This window comes from Rhinichthys klamathensis, unplaced genomic scaffold (genome assembly GCF_029890125.1).
Source record: "Rhinichthys klamathensis goyatoka isolate OS25496 unplaced genomic scaffold, OSU_Roscu_1.1 h1tg000127l_1, whole genome shotgun sequence".
In the NCBI taxonomy this organism is placed as follows: Eukaryota; Metazoa; Chordata; class Actinopteri; order Cypriniformes; family Leuciscidae; genus Rhinichthys; species Rhinichthys klamathensis.
This window is the reverse complement of record NW_026606664.1, coordinates 880563-902523: the sequence shown is the minus strand read 5'-3', so window position 1 is coordinate 902523 and position 21961 is coordinate 880563. Positions and strand designations below refer to the sequence as shown.

At 45.1% G+C, this 21961-nt stretch overlaps 1 protein-coding gene across 1 annotated transcript in view; it reads left to right on the top strand.

Annotated features, from left to right (window-relative positions):
- unc13a (unc-13 homolog A (C. elegans)) overlaps positions 1-21961 on the top strand; it is a 117499-nt gene that overhangs the window by 4518 nt on the left and 91020 nt on the right. Inside the window, exons 2-16 of the mRNA XM_056256402.1 lie at positions 2273-2302; positions 2391-2490; positions 11151-11268; positions 11723-11846; positions 11939-12009; positions 12210-12264; positions 12751-12780; positions 12976-13171; positions 15614-16351; positions 16456-16549; positions 17340-17386; positions 18448-18526; positions 19942-19947; positions 20124-20198; positions 20284-20503. Coding sequence (XP_056112377.1) covers positions 2273-2302; positions 2391-2490; positions 11151-11268; positions 11723-11846; positions 11939-12009; positions 12210-12264; positions 12751-12780; positions 12976-13171; positions 15614-16351; positions 16456-16549; positions 17340-17386; positions 18448-18526; positions 19942-19947; positions 20124-20198; positions 20284-20503 — 1983 coding nt within the window. The remainder of the gene's footprint in view (positions 1-2272; positions 2303-2390; positions 2491-11150; positions 11269-11722; positions 11847-11938; positions 12010-12209; positions 12265-12750; positions 12781-12975; positions 13172-15613; positions 16352-16455; positions 16550-17339; positions 17387-18447; positions 18527-19941; positions 19948-20123; positions 20199-20283; positions 20504-21961) is intronic.

The following is a 21961-nucleotide window of genomic DNA, read 5'->3' as shown; positions in this document are numbered from 1 at the left end:
GCACGATCTCAAATCGTTTGATCTACAACTCTTGATCTGGCTGCCTTTGACGTGAATCCCGCGATAGCCAATGAGAGCGAGCAAGCTTTACTAACCGGATGTTGCGTGCTTCTATAGCTGAAACTTGGCAGCCACACACATGCCATAAAAGTGGAGTATTGAGAAAGAAGATCACCCGTATTCCTTTTTGAATGGCTATGCAGAGTTGTAGACAGACGTCAGTCACTGAGCACCGCAACCGAAACAGCAGCCGCCTTTTACAGTTCCTCCTGAACCAAAACAACAAGCTTATGCTGCTTTCACGCCATGTCATAGCCGTAAATGAGAGATGACGTTCTACCTATAGATGCTCACGTCCTCAGACTTGGATTTATGTTTTTTTATGTCAACACTATCAATGCGGAAATGAATCCGCGGTCCGCCTTGCTCTGATGTCATGCTGACATATGAAAAAAAACTCTCGCGATGGCGAGGTGAACTTGTCGGATTATGCAGTCGAGCGCAGTTGCTCTTCACCGATTGCCCTGATAAAAAGCACGATGGGAAACGACTTGCTGACAACACAGCTTAATGCTCATTGGCAAGGTGCATCTCAAACAAGCCTAATGTTACAGTCAACAGGTGTGTGGTCTCGCGGTCTTGGCGAATCTTCAAGTGTGTGCAGTCGGAGGATTATAATGCTAAAAATCAGTTGAAACTGCCTTTATGTCTGTGGTCTCCCACAGTTTTAAAATCTGTTAAGGTCCTTAACTCAATTTGTTTGCAATTACATCATTATCTATAGGGCACAGCTGTGTTCCTGCTGTATCAGTAGCCAATCAGAACTCGCTGCTCATCCTTCAAATACTTCTACAATACTTGGTCAGCATTTTCTGTAGCAGTTGCGGCGCGAAACCCTCCTCCTTCCCCAGCTCCACCTGTATAGATCTGCTATGGGTAATACATGTATGCTATATTGTACAGCAGCAGCATGTCTTACTTGCTCACAGAAGCGTGTCTGTGTATGTAATGGTAGTAGCAAGTCCCGTACTTGCTCTACAGCACCAGCAGCAATAACCAACTCATGCAAACGCTCGTCAATGCAGGCATCTAATGTTACTGTCTAAAGTAGTTGTTTGTTGTTGTTTCGTCTTGTTGCCCCCTTGTGGATGAACTAATAAGGGCAAAATACAAGGTGCATGTGCGAGCTGAGGATACAGAGTGTTTTACATGACGTCGACTGTACTCATACCTTAGAGTACTTGTAAAAACCCTTCTATTTTTTGTTTTGTTTAGATTAATTAGAATTGGAACCGTCTCAGCGGTTAAAAGTGTCAACCTGTAGCGTTTTTGAGGAAGTGAGAAATTCTGCACTGAATTTAGAGAGGAACGCTGACTGTGAAGGATTACAGTGGAAGGCTCTGAATTATTTTAAGGTCCCCTTAACCCGAGGATGCTTCACACTGAATAGGGGGATATGAATTATGAATGGGGCCGTTGACGTCACTCGGCTTTGAAAAGGAGCTCAGTTGGAGAACAGGTTTTCTTTCTTTTTTTTTCTTTTTTTTTAGATTTCCCCTAAGCATAATTGACAGTGACTGCCTCTCTAGCCCTCTCTGCAGTTTCATAACCACTCAAATTTTCTGTAAGAAATAATACAATCTGTTATAATCTGTAAGAAACTTGTGTATTGGAGAATTTGTTTCTTTGCTGAGCTCTATTCTTTTTTTGTTGCTTGACATGCTGGTTTTAAAGCCTTTAGAAGGTTTTCATGTTTATTTCTCTTTAACAACACTTACAATAAAGTACTGTGGTAGTACCATGGTACAGTGATAGTATTGGATGGTAATTCCATGGTTCTTTGATATCAGGTAAACATAAATTCACCCTGTATTGTGGAAATTTAATTATTATCTTATTTATTTACCATGGTACCACTATGCAACATATCCACAAATCTAGTATTGATGCCAGAAAACATTGCAGTTCCATTGGACCATGTCCAAAAATGGTACGTTTTTTCTCCTGTTTAAACATTACAGTACTATTTCCAAAAAAAAAACCATGTTAGTACTTTTTTGTTTGTTCAAACTGAAGCTGTGCAATTGCCACTCTCTCCCCGAAAGAAAATAAATTGCTGCAAACTGGATTCTAGGGCCTTGAGGAATTCCACTTGCACAAATGCAAATGTGCTGACATTGAATCTCAAATGCGCTGCCTGATATGTAAAGTGTGATTATTTTTAATACCTATGTTTATCACTTATTTACATACATGTCTCTCTCTATTACAGTGAAGAAAGCCAAGCTCGATGGACCACAAGGTATGCTTGAAGTCTCACTGTAACTAGCTTTCCACACACATGTAACCTATCTGTTGTGTTTTTGCAATAAAAAATTATTTTCATGCAGAAAAATTCAACACCTACGTGTCACTGAAGGTTCAGAACGTGAAAAGCACCACTATAGCCGTGCGAGGCAGTCAGCCATGTTGGGAACAGGACTTCATGTTGTGAGTTCCACTTCTCTTTCTCTTAGCAGTAAAAAAAAAGATGGGCAAGAATTTAATGCAAGTTAGCAAACATGCTAATGCAAATGTTTGGCCAATGCATTGAAAGCATAAGGTCCCATTGTACATACATAGGGCCCTATTTTAACGATCTAAGCGCACGGTCTAAAGCGCACGACGCAAGTGCACTTAGGGCGTGTCCGAATCCACTTTTGCTAGTTTAACGACGGGAAAAATGTTCGGCACACCCAGCGCATGGTCTAAAAGGGTCTATTGTCTTAATGAGTAACGGGTGTGTTTTGGGCATTACGTGCAAAAACCAATCAGAGTGTAACAATAGGTTACTATCGTAACCCCGGTTCTCTGAAACATCGAGTGGAGAGATCCACCTATGGGAAGGGCATCCGTACCTGACCTCTGCAGAAGCATCCAATTGCACCAAGTCTGGCTAGACAGACAGAAGCGCGCAGCCAATGCCAGGTGAGGCCACACCCCCTCACCTACGGGCATATAACATCTGGGCGCGCTGCTATTCCTCAGTAAGTATATTCGCTTCTCGTGCGGCAAGCGGGGCATAGCTGGTGGATCTCTCCACTCGATGTTTCAGAGAACCGGGGTTACGATAGTAACCTATTGTTCTCTTTCATCATCTCGTGTTCGAGATCCACCTATGGGAGAGACATGGACAGCTCCCCGATTGCCCAATACACTCACAGTGAGGTTCTGAAAGCCAGAGAAAGACGGTCACCTCGGGGAGGCGGTGCCTGACACGTCCATTAATCATGAACCTGCAAAGGTGACGCCACACCGACTGCTGTGGACAAGCAGGACATGAAGCATGCATGAGACACATACATGATAGTACCCCCAACCCACCAAGGCACATAAACTATACCCATAACGGGAAGTAAATGTTTGGTGGCAAGAATGAACATGACCAGCCGGCCCATTCACTCTTATTGGTTTCAACAGGGTACAGGGGAGAGCTAAGAAGACCCCACCCCTAAAACCGAATGTGCTACCGAGGTTCTGGTGACATCCAGCCGGTAGTAACGCACAAAGGTATGAGGAGAAGCCCAACTGGCAGCGGAGCAGATGTCCTGCAGTTACACTCCCCTAAACAAAGCCCAAGAGGCGGCTAAGCCCCTTGTGGAATGAGCTCTGATGCCCCTTGGGGGCTGCACTCCCTTTGCTTCATAAGCCATAGTTATAGCGCCCACAACCCAATGTGAGAGGCGTTGCTTCGATATGGGACTCCCTCTGTGCGGAGGGGCCCATGAAACAAAGAGCTGGTCGCTCTTCCGGAAAGCGTTGGTCCTGGTCATATAAGCCTGTAAAGCACGGACTGGACACAAAGCATTCAGCCTCTGATCCTCCAGAGAGGTAAAAGGTGGAGGGTGAAAAGCGGACAGCTCCAACACCTCCGAAGTGAACGCAGGGAAGCACTTCGGCATGAAGGCCGGGTTAGGCTTAAGGGAAACCTTATCTCCACTGAGGGAGAACTTAGTGCACGAGGGGTGAACCGAGAGTGCATGTAGCTCACTGACACGTTTAACAGATGCCAAGGCCAAGAGCAAAGCTGTCTTGAAGGACAGCAGCTTAAGGGAAATACTCCCCAGGGGCTCAAAAGGATGTTGAGACAGTGCTTCCAGCACCATGGAGAGGTCCCATTCCGGAACAGTTCTCCTGATGACTGGCAACGAGCGGCGTGCACCCTTCATAAATCTGCGGATTAGAGGGTGCTGCCCGACAGTAGAGCCCTCAAAACCCACATGACAGGCTGAAATCGCAGGCAAATAGACCTTAATGGTGGAAAAAGACCTCCCTTTTTCCATGAGGTCTTGAAGGAAACACAAAATATCAGGAACTGAGCACTGATAAGATGTGAGACCGCGCCCATCGCACCACCCTTCGAACACGTGCCACTTACAGCCATATAAGGACCGTGTAGAGACGGCCCTGGCATTCTGAATAGTGGCGACCACACGCGGCGAAAGCCCAAGTGCGTTCAGGTTCGTCCTCTCACGGGCCAGGCCCAGAGAGCCACCCTGTCCGGGTGGGGGTGGTAAATCTCCCCGTTGGCTTGGGACAATAGATCCGTGCGAACGGGAAGGCGCCACGGCTCGGCGTATAACAGAGGAATTATCTCCGCCAGCCATGGTGCCTGGGTGCTATCAGAATGAGAGACAGGCCCTGCTCTCTCACCCTGGCCAATGAGGGAATTATCAGGCACAGGGGAGGAAAAGCATACAGGAGCACTCTGGGCCATGGGTGGGCCAGTGCGTCTACCCCGAGGAGCGCGTCCATGTCCCTTAGAGAGAAGAACATAGGACAATGGTAGTTTTCGCGCGAGGCGAATAGATCTACGCTCGCCCGTCCGAATCTCATCCACAGCATTTCCACTATCTGAGGGTGAAGACGCCAATCTCCGTAGATTGGGTTTCCCCTTGATAGCAGATCCGCACCTCTGTTCAGAATGCCCGGAACGTGAGTTGCGCGTAACGACAGGAAAACCCGTCTGCTCCACACCAAAAGCTTGTAAGCTAGAGCGTGGAGTTTCGATGAGCGCATGCCGCCCTGACGGTTGATATAAGCCACAGCCGTGGTATTGTCGCACCGTACTAGAACGTGATGTCCCTGCAGGCGAGGCAGAAAATGATTCAGAGCTTTCCAAATGGTTAAAAGCTCTAAATAGTTTATGTGAGCAGAACGTAGTCTGTTTGGCCACAGACCGTTCACCGTTCTGCCCTCCTGGGTGGCACCCCAGCCTGTCAAGGACGCATCTGTCGTCACAACTTTCCGCATCGTAACCGCCCCCAGAGGGGTTCCCCGTGCGTAAAAGTTCTCGCTCTCCCAGTGGCGCAAGGTCGCCGAGCAGGCGCGTGTCACTGTTACCGAGCGGCAAAGGTCGCGAATCGGGCTGAAATGTAGTGACAAGACCCATTTCATGAACGCCCTCATCCTCAGAAGTCCCAATGGCACAACTTGGGTGGATGAAGCCATGAGACCCTGTAGCCTGAGACATGTGCGATATTGCACTTTCGCCCCTTCTCTGAACTGCGTCAGACAGTTCGCTCGCATGGAGACCGAATTCAACTCCAAGCCCAGGAAAATGACATTCTGACTGGGCGTGAAATTGCTCTTGCTCACATTCACTTGGAACCCGAGCGATGTGATGTGCGCGAGCACACGGTCGGTGTCCTGCAACACCTTCTCCTTTGATTCGGCTATGATGAGCCAATCGTCTATATAAGTCAGGATTCTCAGACCTGATATTCTCAGAGGTGCTAAGCCCGCCTCCGCGCACAGACAGAAAGACCGGGGACTCAAACTGAGTCCAAACGGAAGAACTGTGAATTCGTAACATATGCCCTGGTAGGTGAAACGAAGAAACTTCCTGTGCGGAGGATAGATGCTTATGTGAAAGAAAGCATCTTTCAGATCGACTGATGTGAACCAGTCGTTCTGTTTTATGGCACGGGCGAGTGCGCCTTGTGACAGCATTCTGAAATTGTATTTCCTCAAATGTTTGTTCAACACTCGAAGGTCCAAGATAGGGCGGAGAGAGCCGCCTTTTTTCGGGACCAGAAAATAACGGGAATAAAAACCCTGGTTCATCAGATTGGGGGGTACCACCTGAATCGCTCCCTTGTTTAAGAGAGATGAAATTTCCTCTTCCAGAATGTGAGAGGCGTTCTCTTCCGTGTGAGAAAAGAGAATGCCGTTGAAATGCGGGGGTTTTACTGCGAATTGCAATCTGTAACCCTGCATTACTGTACGCATCACCCACTCGGGAGCTGAAACGGTTCGCCAAGCCGCTTCGTGACTCGCGAGAGCTCCCGCTCGGGCCAGAGCGGAGCTGTGTGAGACCGACAGGTTTATTTGTGATGCAATGGCGCCATCTAGTGGGCACACTAGAGGCGACATGCAGGGGTTCGGAGGGATTTCCTCTCTCTGCAGTGAGATGAATTCTCTCTGCGGAGAGAGGTTTTCCCTCCGAAACGAATTCATTTGATTCGTATTTTTTTGTGTTTTGTGTGTTTTGTGTTGGGCAAACACTGGGGCCGAAGCCTTTATTGAGAGAGTGAGGGGAACAGAGTGTGGGCAGTGTGGTGTCACTGAGCTTAAACTTTCCCTCACAAAGGGTCCCCTGAACGTGGGGGGAAAACACACATTTCTCGAACACACGAGCTGGGCAGTCTCGTTTACAGGCGGAGAGCTGACCCATCCGCGGGACCCCCTGGGTTTTTTGGACGGGGGTCCTAGAAGAGGAGGGGAGTCCGAAGGGCTTGCGGCCCGTGAACATGGACTCGAAGCCCCCATCGGCTGAACATCAGGCAGGCCGCTTGCGTTTCGAGTCGGTGGGGTTGGAATTCGCAGGTCTCCTGGCCGCGGCCGCGGCGGGAGCGGGCTTACCCCAGTGCTTGTGTGTAGGTGCTGGGTTATGTTGCCGAGGGTGTGGTTTGTTGCGGGGCTTTTCTCTGCCCTGATGAAACTGTCGTCCCGTGGCCGGTGGGTTAGGCAAACGCATAGGGGGCGCCTGGCGTGGGACTGACTTCCTGGGAAGGCAAAGCTTGAATGCCTCATCCTCCTTCTTCTTATCGTCACACCGTTGTTGCATCAGTGCGACGGCGGGGCCGAAGAGAGCCCGGCCGGGCTCCACCGGCGCGCCCGCGATGCGCCGTTTCTCACTGTCAGGGAGTCCCGACAGGTTCAGCCAGAGCGCGCGCTCTCCGACCACGGAAAGCGCCATGGAGCGCCCGCAAGCTTGGAGGGCCTGCCGAGCGTTGCGGAGGACGAGCTCGTTCACCGTGAGGATCTCCTTCCACAGGGCTTCAGAAGGATTTCCCTTTTCCAATTGTTGCCCTAACTCTTCGAGGATCTCCGCCTGGTAGGCGGAGAGGAGCGAAGAAACGTTAAGGGCCCTGACAGCCACGGCCGAGGACTTATAAGCTGCCTGGTGAACGGAGGCAGCAAAACGGTCCATCTTGTTGGGCAAGACCGGCTTGGGGGGAGCGAGCAGCCCGCCCTGAGCGCGGGGTTAAGGTGCCTGGCGATGGAAGGCTCGACGGTGGGAGGTTCGCCCATACCGTGCGCCGCCATGTCCTTAACCTCGAGTCCCGTGAGACCGTGTTTGAAGTCGAGCGGGTCGCTCCAATAATTTCTCATGTGCTTCGCGCACGCCGGGAGGATGGGGAAGAGTTGTTTCCTCGGGCCGGGAGGGGGTCCCAGCACTTTCCCATCATAAATATCCCTCTCCTGGTCGGTGGCGCTCTGCGGTGCCGGCCATTCGATGTTGAGACGAGCGGCCGCTCGCTCACACACTTCCAGGAGGATGGCTTGAGGCAGAACCGCGTGGGCGGTAGCCTGGGGAACACCAGAGGGCGGGATGGCCTCCTCGTCCTCTGAAACCCCAAGAATGGCCGCATCCTCCTCTTCGCCAGAACCGGGCAGTTCGTGGACGAGAGCGAGGTTGTCCCCGAAGATGTCCTCCTCGGGGAAGGCGGGATTGGGCTGGTCAGCCCAGACGAGAGACGTTGCGCCCCGGGAGGCCCCCGGTAGCGCGTCGTCATCACCGTGTCCCCCGTCCGAGTCAGAAGGGCTGAGCCCGGTGCACTGTGTCACTGCCACCTTAAGACGGCGTTTTAGCAGCTTCCTAGGCAGCATGAGGCAGAAACTGCAATTCTCTGGGTTCTCCAGGGCTTCCCGAGCGTGCTTAAGACCCAAACAGACCACGCAAAGCTGATGAAGATCCTTAGCTGCGATAAGGGCACCACACGCGGCCGGGCAGGCCCGTGATATGCTATCCCCTGGAGAGGCTGCAGGCTTAGACAGTGACATACCAGCGAAGAAAACGGAGAAATCCGTGGCGGGCAGCCGTGAGGAGAAACGGTGAAAATAGCGAGAGCGTGGGCGGCTCCGAATGCAAAGCAGCAATAGTTGAAAAATAAACAACTGTCACGTCCGGCGGAGGCTGATCTGGTCGATATGTCCTCCTGAAGACACGAGGTGAGCAGTGTAAAAAATCAACCGAGCTGTGAGATGCAGAGATCGCGAGAAGCGAATGTCAACTGAGGAATAGCAGCGCGCCCAGATGTTATATGCCCGTAGGTGAGGGGGTGTGGCCTCACCTGGCATTGGCTGCGCGCTTCTGTCTGTCTAGCCAGACTTGGTGCAATTGGATGCTTCTGCAGAGGTCAGGTACGGATGCCCTTCCCATAGGTGGATCTCGAACACGAGATGATGAAAGAGAACATTCCCTTTAAAAGCCAGTTGCACTCACGTCATGGCGGATTCACTATTTAGATGGCGTAATTTGCAAAAGCACGCAAGCAGACCATCTACGGGACAAGCCGGATTCCACCATATCTTTATTACACAATATTCATCTTTTACATTGTAATCCTTTTATTTTTATTTGGTATGTTTATTTGGTATGTGCTGCTGCGCGTCCCTGTGTGTGTAATAAGTAGAGTGTACTCGCGTTGTGGACCCGCCTATAGGCGCACATTACTAACGCGCTCTTTAAATAACAAAAAAATATTGCGCCATTGACTTTAGACCAGGTTTCAGTTGGTCAATGACACAGTCTATTTCAGTTGCCTCAAAATAGCAACGCACCAACAATGCACCTGAACACACCTCGTTTTCAGACCTGCGTTTTCAGGCCATGGGCGCACAAATGGGCGCAAATGCATTTGCTGTTTAAAGCTGCTGTCCGTAGCTTTTTTTGGGTTAAAAATTATCCAAAATACATATTTGATAAAATACATAACCAGCCAGTGTTCAAAACTATCTGCTTGCCTTAGCTCGATGCAAAACGGTAAGCTTGTAATAATGTTTTTAATTTTAGTGGTACTGGTGGATTTCCGCGGGAGATTCGAGCATGTCTTTGCGTCATTACGTCACATCTGTACACATAAAGAAGGAGTCTCGGCTAGTATAAGCTATATTGCGTGTGAGGATGTTGGAGGTAGAGATTTATAGCCTTTTCTCACAGCACTTGATATAATTAAACTTATCAATTTGATGGCGGATCCAGAAAGGTTCAAACGACGATCATCATCAGTGACAACTAGAGACTCACCCGCTGTAACATGCAAAAGACTTCGTTCGGACTTCGGAGTGGCTACAGAAAAAAAGAGACTGCAACCGGACCCATGCGAAAACAAGGATAATATCGGAAGGACATTACATGATGTAGTCACGCAATGCTTGCTGACGTTGTTAACATTAACAATTTGAGAACATAGTATAGCTACTTTGCACGGTTTTGCGTGAAATGATAATTTATAAGCAATTGTTAGATTTAATCAGCGCGATTTACTGCAATGTCAGAACCAGAACAAAAGTGAATGTTTCTTACTAGTTCAGATGACATTTCCCGGTGAAAATTGTTATGTTGGTCATACTTCCAAAAAGAATAATCTGTGATTCTGAATGACAATATCCACATCGGCGCGGTGACTGACAGCTGCACACTCTCCTCAAACATTGTGTTCATCCGCGCTGTGCCGTGTCGAGGGTGTTGAACTACAACCCACGTAAAGTTGATAATTCCGCGAATGACTGCAATTGCAGATTTCGAACAGAGATGGCGACAAAGAGGAAAAATGCCGGACTGCAGCTTTAAACAACGTTGCGCTGGACATGAAAATGATAACTTGCAAAAACGCTTGGCGCTGCATTGCGCCGGGTGTATGATAGGGCCCTTAATGTGCTTGCCCTAGTGCTTTGTGTTCACTAACTTGCGTAGAGTGTGTTTTGAGGCTTATAAGAACCTTGATGTAGGGGCTATTTCTGTTTTCTTATGTAACAGCATCCCCTAGGTAATGGCAGTCAGGTAGTACCCCTAATGGTTTCACCCTCAAGGGCCCAGACGTTGCCTACCACTGAATGCAATAAATCTTGTCTTGGAAACTTAAGATAAAATGTGTTGTGATTGTCCTGGATGATTAGATACAGTAAACTAGTAGACATAAAACATTTAAATAGTGGAGCTCACTAAGCAAAACAAAGCAATTTCTTGTGCTCCTGCTTAGCATTATGGATTTGTTCTAAATTAATGACACCTGCAAAATTCTTGCCAATCTCCTCTTGAGTCATCTATAAGCCAGATCTGCTTGAGTTACTCTTTATCTCGCTATGCAATGTCTAACACGGTGCCTCCATTGTCTCCAAGATTAGCCCCCGTGGTCTTTGAGAGGGATTGGTTTTAAAGTAAAATTTGAGGCTATTATTAGGATTTGATGCTGCTTTAGAGAGTGTAGTCTTGTGGAGTGTGACTGGAGATGCCCAAGGCACAGATGGCGTTATTGTCTGCACCCTGTTTGGTTTTTCTTGCTATTTTCTATTTCTTTTTCCATTAATATTGTCCTCTGCTATTCTCTGGGGTCTGGTTTTTCAGCATGTCTAATCTAAATGAAATAACTGAGTCATGCAGTTTCTCCACAGCATTTCAAAAATGTGCTTCTTGTGAATTTCATATAAGTAACTAAGCAACTTTTGCCTTAGGGCTCTTTATTTTATATGTGAGTTTGTTATTAACTGAAGATATATGAAACCTTCCTAACAGAGTTTAGTATCCATATCATCATACTATATATTAATTTCTCTGTCCATCCCTCTTTTTTCTCAATTTTACCCATCACTCCATTTTCCAGTGAGATTAACAGGCTGGATCTGGGCCTGACAGTGGAGGTATGGAACAAAGGACTGATCTGGGACACCATGGTTGGCACATTGTGGATCCCTTTGCACAGCATTCGACAGTCGAATGAGGTACAGCCCAGATGGCCGGCCTGGCCCCCAACAGCTTGCAGCTTTTCTCACTCTCTGTAGAGCTATATGTAGAGATCTGTAGCTGATGCCTGGCATTGGCTCTCATTGCAATCATGTTGCAGAAACCATTCCCTGTATGACTCTGTGTTAATATTTGTTCAAATTTCTTACCAGTTAAAATTTATTAGATGAACTGACACCAGTGGAATTTGTTTCTACAATGTTGGCATAAAATGTTCACTTTCAAGGACAGTGTCCCTAGAGCAATCTGGGATTAAGTGGCTTGTTTAAGGTGATAGCAGTGATAAAGTTGCAAGGCTCAAACTTGCAACTTTAGCTAAATTACCCCAAGCAGGTAGAGTTATGTACCTCTCTAGTTGATCCAACCAAATGTACAGACAGCTTTGTCTCTGATAGCAGATATACCACTGTTTCTTTTTCTATTGTGTTGTAGGAAGGGCCAGGACAATGGTTGACTTTAGACTCCCAGGTCATTATGGCTGAAAATGAGATCTGCGGCACCAAAGATCCCACCTTTCATCGAGTGCTTTTGGATACACGATTCGAACTCCCATTAGGTATCCTTGCTGTTTATTACTTTCTCCAATATTGTATTTGGTCACTGCTTGTCCTAAGTTTTGATGCTAACTTATGGTTTTCATACTTCCAGATATACCGGAGGAGGAAGCTCGATACTGGGCCAAGAAATTGGAGCAGCTCAATGCCATGAGGGACCAAGATGTGAGTCTTCTTATTCAAGTCCAGTCTTGTTGTGTTTACAGTCCTCCCCAGAGCCCAAGGGCAGAACATGCATTAATTTGAGTCTGTCAGAGAAATTCCTGAGACCTGAACAGCATTTTTTGAACTACTGACCTAATTAAACAAAGACTTTTATCTGTTCAAACTGGCTTGCCAATAATTTCTGTTTGCTCATTTTGCAGTACACATACCAGGAGGAGCACGAGAGACCACTTCCAATGCCATCAACTCAGTGCTGTGAGCTTTCAAGCGCAACTCACACTCACACTATAAATTACATGGCCCCTTGGTAGGTTAATGTGTACAGAACCTCATTAGAAGACCAATCACCCCATCAGCAGGTCCAATGTGAGTTTACTTTATCTCTGAGCACTTGATGGATGGCTTATCATCATGGTGCAGATTTCCTGGACCGTATTCAGCGATATCTGAAGCCTGTGTGGGATAAGGAGGAATGGCTTGTTAGAGTGGCTTTGGCTTGTGAACAGGCCATTTTTTATTACTTCACATCAGAGCTATTAACCATTAGCACTTAGCGTGCACAGGCAAGGTCACTCTCATGCACTGTGCACTGCCATGTCACACCTAGTAATTTCACTATTCAAATTTATAATAAGCTGCTTGTTCATGGTCAAACAGAGGCATGTGTTCCACAAAGATATATTTTCATCACAGATTATTTGGCCTACTTCTAATATTTTTCTTGACTTATTGTTTTCATAGGTAACTGGAGTCTATGGGGGGACCAACAAAGTAAGTAAGCTTTGTTTGAAAATAAAACATGCAGAAAACTTTTATTTATGCTTGCTGGTGGACTTACTTTGTTTACTGAAGTATGATGGGTTTGTGGATCAACATCATTTTGGTCCTGGAACATTCCTATTAAAAAAATCACATTTTAGGGTTAATCCACACAATTTACATTTAAAATCTGCACTTGCTCCTCAGATGATGATCCAGACAGTGCTGTGGATGATCGAGACAGTGATTACCGCAGCGAAACCAGCAACAGCATCCCACCTCCGTTCTACACCACTTCTCAGCCCAACGCATCCATGCACCAATACCCCATCCGAAACATGCACCATGGCTCCCGTTACAACGACACTAACGACTACGACTATGATAACCAGAGAGCTATTAGGTACATTTTCCCAATTCTTGGGTGCAATATTATTGCTAATGCTAGTTGGTAATAGCATTCACTTTCTCTGTACAACTTTCCTCTGTTCTTATTCCTATGCATTAATGACTGTATACAAGGATTGAATGAGTAGTCATTGTATACACTTCATGGGTTTGGAGCCACTCTGGTGCCACTTTGTGATTTGAATGCAACATTTCCCCTCAATTGCTCGTTTTTTGCCCAGTTCACTTCAAAACAAGCTTTTATTTCCTGAGCATTTTGTCTTACAAAAGTGCTATTCCCAACATTCATTCATTGCATGGTGGAGACTTTGTGCTCTAAGATTCTGGCCCTGTCCCAAATGGCACCTTAAGGTCTCGGGGTCCTTCTCCAAGTCAAGTTACCATTCAGACTGTTGGGTAATAGTCCCCTAAGAAGTCTTCACCAAAAGGGATGCATAACAGCCCCAGAAAACTTAGAGCAGCCTTTCGGAAAACTATAACAACAAATGGGCCCCCCAGCTTTGGGAGAGAAGGCCTTGAGACTGCAAATCAACATCAAGTGCGCCTATTGGGACAGGGCCTCTTTCAAAGCCTCTTGAATCCTTTATAAAGTCTTATTAATAGACAGATCCTGATCCTAAAGAGATGCTTTTGATATGAGTCTATTAGCAGCTTGGTTAAACATTGCCTTAAGTTGGGTCATTTTCCTTCCAATGTGGCCTGATGAGGTGAGATGAAAAATGAATAAAAAAGACATTTCTCATGCTCCTCCTCTTCCTGCCTCCCCCATCCCCTTCCCTCCCACCAGACGCTATGATAGTTTAGACTCCGCCACCAACGGCCGCAGCGATCTCGATTCGGCTTCTGGCTCGAGCAGGCGGACCAGCCGCCAGTACTCCTTAGACAGTAGGCACTCGCTCTCTGATAGGTGGGTCTCCATAGCTCCTACACCTCCACCCTCTTCCACCTCCTCCTGCTCTTCTTCCTGCTCCAGCCTGTGATTCCGTCCCGCTGTGATGATGTCGTGGAATTGGACTTGTCTGGTCCTGTGGTCCTCGCTATGCTTGCCATGCATGCGCAACAATCCTTCTTTTACATACATGATCTATTGATATATTTTATCTATACCTCTTTGTATTCTTTGTCCTCTATCATGATTGCTGTGTACCTGTTAATGGCCTGTCACGTGTTATTAGGTAACTGACCCATACACTTCACAAGCTTTTTCTTGTGTCTTTTGTACCGTGTAATCGGAATTTGGTGCAATTTTGTGAAGTCTGTTATTTGGCTGCTTTATGCTTGACAGAGTTAGAGAATAACGCTGTAATTCCGAAAGTCTAGTGTGCGCTAATTACATAGCCTTTAGACACACTATGCTGTGTGTGGGCAGCAGGCGGGGCCATGCTGATGGTTTTGACAGAGTCCATGGAATGTACATATCACTGATTTACCCTCTCTGTTTCTCATGAACCAAACCTTACTGAAAGACAAAATGTGTTGTGTGAAAGATGTTGTGTGAAATAAAGCTGTGTCTTAGGAATTTATGGGTTTGTGTGCTAGGGAGTTAGACTGGCTGGTAGATCTAACTGGCAGAAAGGCTTGACAGAAGCCTTGAATGTGTAATTGTGTGTGTGTCCCATGGCTCTTGTATTTCCTCCAGTCTGAAGCCCAGACGCTTTTTGGCTCACAGCCTATTACACACCTCATATCTTTCACTTCTGATTCTTCATGCATTTCTAAACCTCACGTCCCATAATCGATAATGTGTGTGTGTGTGTGTGTGTGGCATTGAGTCTTTTATTACTCATTCCATTCTCTCATTCTATACATAATTGGCTTATTCATCAGTGAGGATAAAAAGCCTTTCTTAACAGGAAAATGCTGCACCACCTTTTTGTGAGCTCAGTGTCTCTTTTCTTTTATGTGTTGTTCTTTCTTATGTCCACCTGGACGAATTTGTCCACTGACAACTCTTCCCACTGCCGTCTTGTCTTAACTTTTTTTGTGTTTGGTCTGAGATTGTGAAATAGCTTTTTCTGAGTCCATATGTTTATGTGAGTTTTTTCCTTCGACTCCCTCAAATGAGCCTGAGGACTCTGTCTTGTTTTCTCTCACCACCTTACCTGCACTCATACATCCATCCAGCAGAAATTATTTTCCTGCTGAATAAAACACCTTAAACCAACCTTAATTTGTTTGCTTGTCTTAGCTGGTTTGAGCTGGTCTACCGACCTTACTTCTGAAAGACCAAGTAAGAGCAGAAAACCATCTTTGGCAGGTTTAAGCTGTTGTTTTCAGCAGGGAGAGACTAATATTAGTTGACAAGTGTCATTTTCCTCTGTTGTTGGTTGTTCCTGCCTCAAACTCTTTTTTTACTGCCCTTAAACCTGTATATAAGCAGTCGCCCACCTTCTTTCTTCCATGACTTAATATAACTTACAGTTCTTTACTCCCGCAGCCCCACCGGCAGTAGTCGCTATGCGTCCTCGGGTGAGCTGAGCCGTGGTAGCTCCCAACTCAGTGAAGAGTTTGGCCCAGAGGATGGTGAGAGCTTCCGTGGTTCAGTAGAGTTCTACGATGAGAACGACTCCTACCATTCCTGCCATTCCTCCGTTAGCTATGGTAAAGACTCACCCGTCTGGGAACCGGATGAGCCGCAGGGTGTCTACAGTGATGATGGTGAGTACAACAAAGATGGCGGTGAAGAAGGTGCACTCTACGATGAAGAGGACGGTGAGATCTACCAGCAGGAGGAAGGGGAGTACGCCTATGAGGAGGAAGTGGAAGGAATGGTGTATGAAGTGGATGAAGACCTTTATCCATTGGATGGTACTCTCAGTGAAGAGCAGGAGCCACCCTACACCCCTACCCCAACCAGCACTGCCCCAACGTTGGCTCCTGAGGTGACCAGCCGTCCACCCCTGGAGAAACAGGCTTCTATGCAACAGCCCCCGCAATCCCAACCACCGTTTCAGACCATGGAGCCTAAACGAGAGTCACCACCCCTACAACAGCCACTTGATGTCTTTGCGAAGGTACCTCGTACCTCAACCCCACCACGGGTCTCAGAGTTTGAACCAGAGAAGGTCCCAATGCCTGTAGGCAAGCTGGCAGCTCATACAGAGGAGCCCTTGCTCACCCCTGCCACTGAGATCCCACCTGAACCAGAACAAGAGAAGGAGTCTCCTCCTGAGAGGTAAGCTCAATGTGCTGATTCCTTGAAAGCTTGGATAAGGTGTAGCCTTTCATGACATTTTGCTGGATACAAGTTAAATCTAATAATTTCACCATTTTTCCCAGCACACCAAAGCTGGAGCCACCTGTGGACCCTGCAGTAAGGGCCAAAGCCAACTGGCTACGACTCTTCAATAGGGTTCGCCTTCAGCTGCAGGAGGTATGTGAAGTCTGAAGTTGTGAAGCCTGAAATAGATTTATTTGATCAGCTTCTTCCAAGTACATAGAAATTCAGTAACCTTGTAAATCAAAGTTTGCCAGCTTATGCCTATTCAGTTGGTTCTTTTGGCCAACATTGGGTCACTAGTCTTTGGTTAGTTCTGCCCTTTGTTGTTGTCCTTTTTTTTGCCTGTCTTCTCCATTTCATGTTACTTTTTTTGTCACTTACTTTTCAGTTTTACATTTTACTGTTACGTATGTTTATAAAACCTGTTTTCATTTTGAGATTTTGTACCCTTTTTGTGTTCCACCCCATTTGTTTGTGTTTTTGTGTGTGTTTTCTTTCAGTTTTTTGTCATTGCAATAGCGATTGTCATACTCTTCCCTGCTTTGCCGAAGTTGGACAAGCAGTCTGAAAGGTGGGTGTGGCAATGTGAGGGTCCGAAGTAAACACATTTTTTGACTGATGGCTATGGCGCGCTTTCTCTGAGATACACATGGAGTTATGATAGCATAATGATGATTGAGATAAAGATGTCCGGCAAATCCGGTCTAATCATGAGAGAGGCCTGCGGCTGACGTCAATGAGATCGGCCGACTGCAGGCTCTTTCTGGGTCCAATCAAAACAGACAATGGTCTTTTTTTCTGTTATACGAATTATATCTTTGAAATTACATTGTGAGGTCTGCATGGATATTGAAAAGAAAATGAATATGGTTTACTGGATGAATTAAAATGAGATATATGGAGCTCTGTCACTGATCCCTCTGTCACTCTCTGTTGTCCGCAGGCTCGAGGTGAGACTCCAGGACTTGCATCACTCTTTTTGCAAGCAGGGTGAGTGTCACCAGAGGACTGCAGCTCTTTTTCAGAGCAGCTAAACATCTGAGCTATTCAAACATCATGCTTTAGAATATGATACATAATGTATATAAACATTTACATATTGGAAAGTACCCGAAGCATTAGGAATCTCTATGGAAAATACTCTTTGCCTCGTTTACACTACAGGTCTTGATGCCCAATTCTGATTTGTTGCCTATATCCGATTTTTTTTACCGTCCGTTTACACGTTCTTTAAATTGTGACCCATATCCGAGTCATGTGTTTACACTTGACTGAAACATCGCGCATGTTTAAAGGGGTCTTCTTGCTCAGATGGACGAAGCGCAGCGAGATCTCAGGACAGGTGGGAACATACAACATGATCTCATAAAAGTGAGTAGCCTATCTATAGCACAAATTTTATTTCTCATGCCATTTATAGCCTACGCCAAAAATAGTTTTTGCTTGCATATGATACGCACTGTAAACGTGCGTATTAAACGCCATAAAGCTATATTTTTGGCGTAAATGCCACGTGAAAAAAAAATCGTGCAATAAACGCACTTTCATGAGATCGTGGCGGGCTTTAACGAGGAGCAGTGGGTCCGAAATTTTAGGATGAGCAAGCCAACCTTTGATATGTTGTGTCAACGTGTGTCCACATTCCTCTCCTACGACGACACGTTTCATCGGGCCATCCGTCCATCCGCAGATGTGCGTCGGGGTTTCTCTCGTCATTAAACCGCGGAGACGCAGCCTAATGCCTCGGAAAATCCGATCTGCCTGTTTACATGACAGTCGCATTGGCACATATCCGATTTACATCTGATTTATTTCCACATATGAACGAGGCCTGAAACCGATCTCGAAATATCCGAATGCATGCGTTTTTTTCCTGTTTACACTGTCATAGAACACATCCGATCTGTGTCGCATATGAGTAAAAAATCGGAATTGGGTCACATTTCACTGACAGTGTAAACGAGGCCTTTGACCCCTGTTTTTCAAATTGTCAATAATTTTAATAATAAACATATATTTTAATAAAATACATTTACCCGTTTGATCCGCAGGCCTGGAGGTGCTCTCTACAGCATAGACAGCATGCCTGACCTACGTAAGAGGAAGGCCATCCCTCTCGTCCGAGACCTGGTGAGTCACACACCCCCGCTTTAGTACGTCAAAGTTTCAACCAAAGCATTGCTGGACCCAACATCACCTTCCTAACTCTTCAAAAGCTCCATCTATGTATGTCAGCGTGGTTATTTTGGGCAGCAGTCTGTCAAGGGTCTGTAGTTCACAGAAGTCTCTATGGCACATCTGTTTGAATCACGACTACAGGGTTAGACATTATTAGAGCATTACTCAGCACCATTCACCCTGTAGCCTGATGAATCTCCACCGGTCCAGTCAGCCTCACGACTGCCTCTATGTCTCCTTTACAGTCCCATTAATTTTGGTCTCTGTATTTCTTCCTAAGCTGACTTCATTCCCTGCTAACCTTGTTTCTTGCCTGTAACCTACTTCTAGAGCTTGTTGAACCTTTCCACTTATACTTGAAAAAAGGTTGGGTGGCAATAACATTAAACATCATTCTTGCATGGATAGAGGCAACATGAAATCTAAATTGACCATTACTTTGTTGATACATCATGCTTCTGGTCTAATTTCTTCAGTGCATGTTATTCCAAAGAGAGAGAAAACAAAACTTTTTTCACCAAAAGCGAAACTTGCTCTGCCTCGGTAATGACTCGGCTTAATAATTCAATCTGGTCACAGCCAACAAAATATATTCATGTAGTGTCATTTAAAAAAAAAAAAAAAATGTATGCAATGAAATTAAGTTTTAACAAAATGCTCAAGAGTTGTGTTTCATTAGCGCATGTTAATTAACTACACTTTTGACTTTCACTTTCTGAAAAACTTCTCATTAAACTGACAGGAGAGTTAGTTATGTATTGATTAAACAAAGTAACGAGAGCCAAAAAAAAAAAAATCGTTCGGTAGCTGACAGCTGTCGTGTAGGTCTGGCCGTACTTATTCAGCCAAGAACACTCCTGGCAGCCTTCACTGGAGGGCTGTCAGAACATCGACGGCACCAGACTCTCTTTGACGCCACGAACTGGAAGATGAGGGAGAAATTACCATGCTGTATGAAACAGCTCCGCAGTTTGTCGGTTTTAATACAGCTTACCATCACCGTCACCGACTCTAAAAGTCAGAAGCCAAAGTGCTGACTTGATTACAATTAAAATGTGTGTCAAAAACAATTCATCTAGAAGACAAAGTACCCACCTCTCTTTCTTATTTCTCTCTGCTCTTCCTCATGCATAATTGTTGTACAAGCACTTTTCTTTTCGAGACTTCTTTACATAAATACTTTATTGTTGTGGTTGAGTCAGTAGTTTTATAAAACGTGTAACTTGAATTTAGCACCAATTGTCGTCTTTTATATCTTAATCAACCCTGGTTGTGCAGTTCGTGACGCATGTAATTAAATGAGATCTAATCAAACTTCTAAAATATTTCTTTGATTATTTTTTTTCCCAATGCCTCACCTTCTGCAGGCAATGGTGAGTACTTCCCTTTTCAGCACTCCTGGGTAAAATACTTCAATTCCAGCCATAAACACAGTTTTCTGTTTCATCATTTATGACTGCAATACTTTCAGAATTTCAATCAAATACAGTATATTCATTAAAAAACAAATACACATATTTGCTCCCTACATGTTTGTTTTCTCTTGTAGTCCCTTGTCCAGAACTCTCGAAAAGCAGGCATCACTTCTGCTATGGCCTCCAGCACACTTAACAATGAAGAATTGGTATGTCAGCCAGTTTTCTTCCTGGATATTCACATTTTGCAGTTCATTTTCCATTTACCTGTTGATTTGTTCAATGATCTTGCAGAAGAGTCACGTCTATAAGAAGACCCTGCAGGCTTTGATCTACCCCATTTCCTGTACCACACCACATAACTTTGAGGTGTGGACAGCCACCACACCCACCTACTGCTATGAGTGCGAGGGGCTTCTGTGGGGCATCGCTCGACAGGGCATGCGCTGCACCGAGTGTGGGGTCAAGTGCCACGAGAAGTGTCAAGATTTACTCAATGCCGACTGTCTGCAGAGTAAGATTACTTATTGAGTTTCTTTCATTACTCTCAAATATTGTATTTATCTAAATGTTAATATACTTAAAATACACCCTTAATACGGCGTCAAAAATTTGGAATAATTACAGTTAAAAAAAAAAATTTATGCTCACCAAGGCTGCATTTATTTGATCAAATTACAGTAAAAACAGTTATTTGTCAAATATTATTACATTTTAAAAGAACTGTTTTCTATTTTAATATATTTATAAATGTCATTTATTCCTGTGATGCAAAGCTGAATTTTCAGCACCATTACTCCAGTCTTCAGTAGCTGCGCTTTTCCATTACCCCAAATTGCGCAAATTGAAATTGCGAATTGAAAATACGCTTTATGGAAACACGCCAAAAAACGCAAAACCGTTTTTACGCTCGCATGAGGTGGTTTTTCAGGCAATTTTAAAAGGAATATTTTGCAAAACTGCAATGGAAACAGTTTTTCTCCTTTACAGGCCACCTGGCATCACTCTTCACGTGATCATTCTTTAGCCATGATTTTTGGAATGACTTTTTGTGAGAGGCAAAACAATACATTTAAGTCGCATAATAACATCGCTTCATGAAAACACTGTCATTTTGCAATAGTTTTTAATAAAATTTTAGAATAATTTAGAAAATATCGCAAAAGTTTTGTGAAAATCTGTAATGGAAATCAGGCTATTGTTAAAGTGTGACTTCAGAAATATTTGTAATATTTGGTTTAGTTAATATCAATTATTATTGCTCAATTATTAATACGGTAATGGTTATTATCAATGTTGAAAGCTTTATATTTTAACATTGATGCTGATATACTCATTTTGTTTATTTGGAAATATTCTCTGATGAATGTAAAGTTCAAAAGAACAGCATTTATTTGAAATAGAAGTCTTTTGTAACATAAATGTCTTTACTGAATAAAAGTGTTTATTTTTTACTTTTTTGTTTTTTTACTTACTCCATACTTTGAATGGGATTGTATCATTGTAGCAATGTTCGATGTTATGGGAAGAAGGAGGCGGGACCCGGCGAACATTTAAACAACTTTAATAATAAAACAAAAATGAAAGTAAAGGCCGCAGCCCCTCACGGACGACTGCTGTCACACATAATAAAACAAAACATCAAATAAAATAGTCCAGGCCTGGTCTCTCTCGTCCTTCACTGCCGTTGCTCCTCCTTTTATGCTTCCACTCCTCCGTGAGAGATACGAAGCCGCGCAGGTGTCGCTCATCAGCAATCACGCCACCGGCCTCGCTCAGTTCTCCTACGGCCCTCGGCCTCGTCCTGCTCGCCACAATGATAATAAGAAAATATCCCTTAAGCAGCAAATAAGTATAATAGAATGATTTCTGAAGGATCATCTGACATTGAAGACTGAAGTAATGATGCTAAAATTCAGCTTTGTCATCACATTCAAATAGATTCAAACAGAAAACTCTAAATTGTAATAAT